The sequence below is a fragment of the Sabethes cyaneus genome, chromosome 1 (assembly GCF_943734655.1).
Source record: "Sabethes cyaneus chromosome 1, idSabCyanKW18_F2, whole genome shotgun sequence".
Lineage (NCBI taxonomy): Eukaryota > Metazoa > Arthropoda > Insecta > Diptera > Culicidae > Sabethes > Sabethes cyaneus.
The window spans coordinates 45323902-45327367 of NC_071353.1; the positions used below are offsets into that span (position 1 = coordinate 45323902).

Here is a 3466-nt window from a genome sequence, read left to right on the forward strand (position 1 = left end):
ATAATCAACCCAAGAAATATCCCCTCTTACATCATTATGCGACCTTTTGATAACTAATTCTCGCGTCACTTTTGATTTCGTCCAATGTAACAATTCCACCATATTGAGAAAAACGAGATCGAAGTTCTTCGAATTGAACTTTAAATTGTTTCAAAATGAAATAATTTTCATTCATTCACTCAACGTGGTTGATGAATAATAACATTCAATATTTAACGGAGATTTTAAAAATCTAATTAAAACTAAGCAGTTTTGGTTTATTATGGAAAAAGTTACATTGGACTGTTTACCATCTCATGCTGTACTTTGGACGGTTTTATTTTTCCAGGCTCTTGCACATAAATTAAGCGAGATCACCGTAAAATACGTGCGTTGCCGTGCTACGCTATTTTCGAGGTTATTTTTCAATATTAGACCGCTTGTTTCACTTAAAATGCATAAATAATGCGAAAAAAAAACTTTCACTTGCTAAACGTCCAATGTACAGATTGGGTTTGTTTTGATTTTTTTTTGCACTTTGGACATCAGATGAGAACGACCGAAGTAACAGTCAGTCATTCGTAATTCGAATGTGCACATTGGACATTTTGATAATGCTAATTTTTTCACCTCAAAATAATTCTATTTGGGCAGGTGTTTTTGTATAACATAGAGTTTAAAAAGAGCAATAATATGTTGTGATAAACCGGATTTGTTTACAATTGTTACATTGGACGAAATGAAAAGTGACGCGAGAATTGCAGAATTGATACGCGACTGTCAAACACCGTTTCGTTAAAGCAGGGATAGCAACCCCGTGGCTTCGTCATTTGTCAGATGTGTCGAAGGTGTCAAAGCTGAAAATGTCAACAAGAGAAAAAATCGAGTGCTAAAGAAAAAAATATAATCTTTTTCTCAAAAATTTTAGTTTTGCTACTGTTTTTGTAATAAGAAAGTGAATTAGACTAGTTTTGTGTAAGTGTGCATACTGTGCTGGTAGTGTATAGCGAAAAAGTAACTAAATTTGTGAAAAATATCCAGAAAAACAATCTGGACCTATAAGGAAGCTTGGTCAGCAAATAGGTCATATTCTGAATAATGGCTGGAAATGTAGTGAGGATGTCTCAGCCAGGAACGCCAGCCACAACTCAACCAAGCTACATGAAAGTATTTATCCAGCGAGATTACAGCGAGGGCACTTCTGTCAAGTTCCAGACAAGATTCCCCCCTGAGCTCGAGAGTCGAGTAAGTCATATGTTTAATTAGTTGCCGAAAGCTGGAAGCTTGCTTACTCAGTTCATTCTAATAAGGGGTTTTTATTTATAGATTGATCGACACACATTCGAGAGCACGATGAACAAATTAAACGAATACTTCGCAGAGGCGGAAAAAGGCTCCTGTAGCACCTATTGTGAAGGCTGCTTGGCATGCATTACAGCCTATCTGATTTACATTTGCACCGAGACACATTACGAAAAGGTTAGTGACTCAGAGCATGATACTGTATGGAATGTTTTAAAGCAAACTTGAGAACAATTTTTTCGTAAGAACAACATTTAGGCAGTTCCATTCTCGTAATGCTAGCATACGTATCTTAATAATCATATAATTAGCATAGCCATGCTTTCTTACAGTCTGGCTGTATAATGATTTGACTGTCGTCGTAGTCCTGCCGGGGATTTCCAATTTTTCTTTATGCCGATACTTTACATTATGTTTTACACATTGTGAGATTTTTGTCGTGCGTTTCAACTAACATTTCTGATCAGCTTGTATTACGTATTATCCAGAATATTAGTTACATTTGCTGCTATTCAAATATGTATATTGTATATTGTTATACAATATATTGTTTGATATGTAACCGAGATAAATATGCTTTTTAGTTGCTAATCAAGCATATCCAAAAATGGAGTAGAACCCGTGGACGGACGAAATATGCAATATTATTTATATACCTCGTGTCTGTTTTGACAAATATTTTTAGTTCATTGGATACTTTGAATTCATTGGGTAAAATTAAAAATTTCATATTAATCGGTGATGGAATATTCGTAAGGAAAGAGTTACGGTCTCAGTCAAACAGTTTTTTATTATTCTGCAGTTGAAAATATTGTAGGTAAGGCATCACACAGTTGTAATTCAGTAATGCAAAAGTTTCAAAAGTATTTATTTTATATGTTTGCTCAATGGACAAAAATGATCAAATTTGATTTTATTTTGGATGATTGAATTAAAAAAAATTCATCCACGACTGTACATATTTCACTCGATTTTTTTCATAATTTCTGTCGCCTACGCTGACGTAAACGATCCTAGATTAACAACTTACAATCAATTTTCTCTAATCTTTATTCCATAGTGCTTACGTAAAGTTTCCAAATATATTGCAATGCAAAACGAACGTGTCTACAATCCAAAAGGACTGCAAATCACCGATCCGGTGTGTCGAGGCTTACGAGTTATAGAGATCTCAATACTGGATCGACCTGGCCGTACGTGACTGCCGCTGTCACATTCCACGGAGGAATTCTTTATGTAAAGCTAAAAGGAGTTATACAAAAAAACGAAAACTGACATAATACAACCAGCATTATTACGATACTGGACATGGAAAGTAAGGATAAGAGTTTAAAGAGCGCATGATGATATGCATTGTGAGTCATGCCAATAGGAACCGTAATATATTACCACTTAGCGGCTTTTACCCTGAGTGGTCAATCGATGGAAGCGAGTCATTTAAACTTAGGCTATTGGTGTGAATCAAATGAGATAAGAGTGATAACAAGAGTTGTAGCTTTTGTCAAATTTGGCAAACTTAAAGTTAGCGGTACATAGCAAATGTAGATGACAATTATGGATAAACTAAACGAGGTGGTGTAATGACTGTCGGCTGCATCCAATGGCCATAAGAGTTTATGTTTAGTTTTTTTTTTATATTCAGCCCTGTTTATGGCGTTGTCATGCTTTGTTCAATTGGTAATGGTTTCTTCAAGCTGGAATATTTTGGCAAGCAAATTTCTAAAAGATTTTCCATATCTCCGTTTTATTACTAAAGCTGTTGCAATTTTCAGTATCGTGGAAATAAAATAATTCGAATCGACTCGACAATTACCAGAAAATGAAGGCATCATAAAACTCTAGAATCAAAAGATCACTGATTCGTGTGAAAATGTATAAACGTTTAAAGCTAATAAAGTATATTTATTATGAAATATAATTGTAATTTAAATTTATTTCTCAAAAATAAAAGCCTGCAGTATGTGCAGTTGCTTCGTTCTGTTCATTCTAGTGCAGGAAAGTAGTATGTAAAGTCCATCCAAATACAAAAATTGTTATTTCCATCTTATTCGTTGCGAAAAAGGTACGTGTCTCACGTTGTCCAACTCCAAAGGGATCCAATAGTACTCTGCCATGATAACAATATTGCAATTTCTTTTGGCTGTCAATTGCTTAAGCAAATGTAGTAGTTGAGGTTAATTTACGT

General features: G+C 34.7%; 1 protein-coding gene across 1 annotated transcript; it reads left to right on the forward strand.

Moving 5' to 3' along the window:
• Positions 1-857: 857 nt before the first annotated feature.
• On the forward strand, positions 858-3165 carry LOC128745061 (golgin subfamily A member 7). The gene is made up of 3 exons (XM_053842043.1): positions 858-1224; positions 1306-1458; positions 2342-3165. The coding sequence occupies exons 1-3, from the start codon at positions 1078-1080 to the stop codon at positions 2480-2482; spliced, it is 441 nt and encodes a 146-aa protein (XP_053698018.1). The 5' UTR covers positions 858-1077; the 3' UTR covers positions 2483-3165.
• Positions 3166-3466: the final 301 nt, after the last annotated feature.

Excerpts from the sequence above, each read along its gene's own strand:
- LOC128745061 (XM_053842043.1), top strand. The coding sequence starts at position 1,078 with ATGGCTGGAAATGTAGTGAGGATGTCTCAGCCAGGAACGCCAGCCACA. Across the intron at positions 1,225-1,305 it reads CCCCTGAGCTCGAGAGTCGA|ATTGATCGACACACATTCGA; the intron begins GTAAGTCATATG and ends TTTTATTTATAG. Across the intron at positions 1,459-2,341 it reads CCGAGACACATTACGAAAAG|TGCTTACGTAAAGTTTCCAA; the intron begins GTTAGTGACTCA and ends TTTATTCCATAG.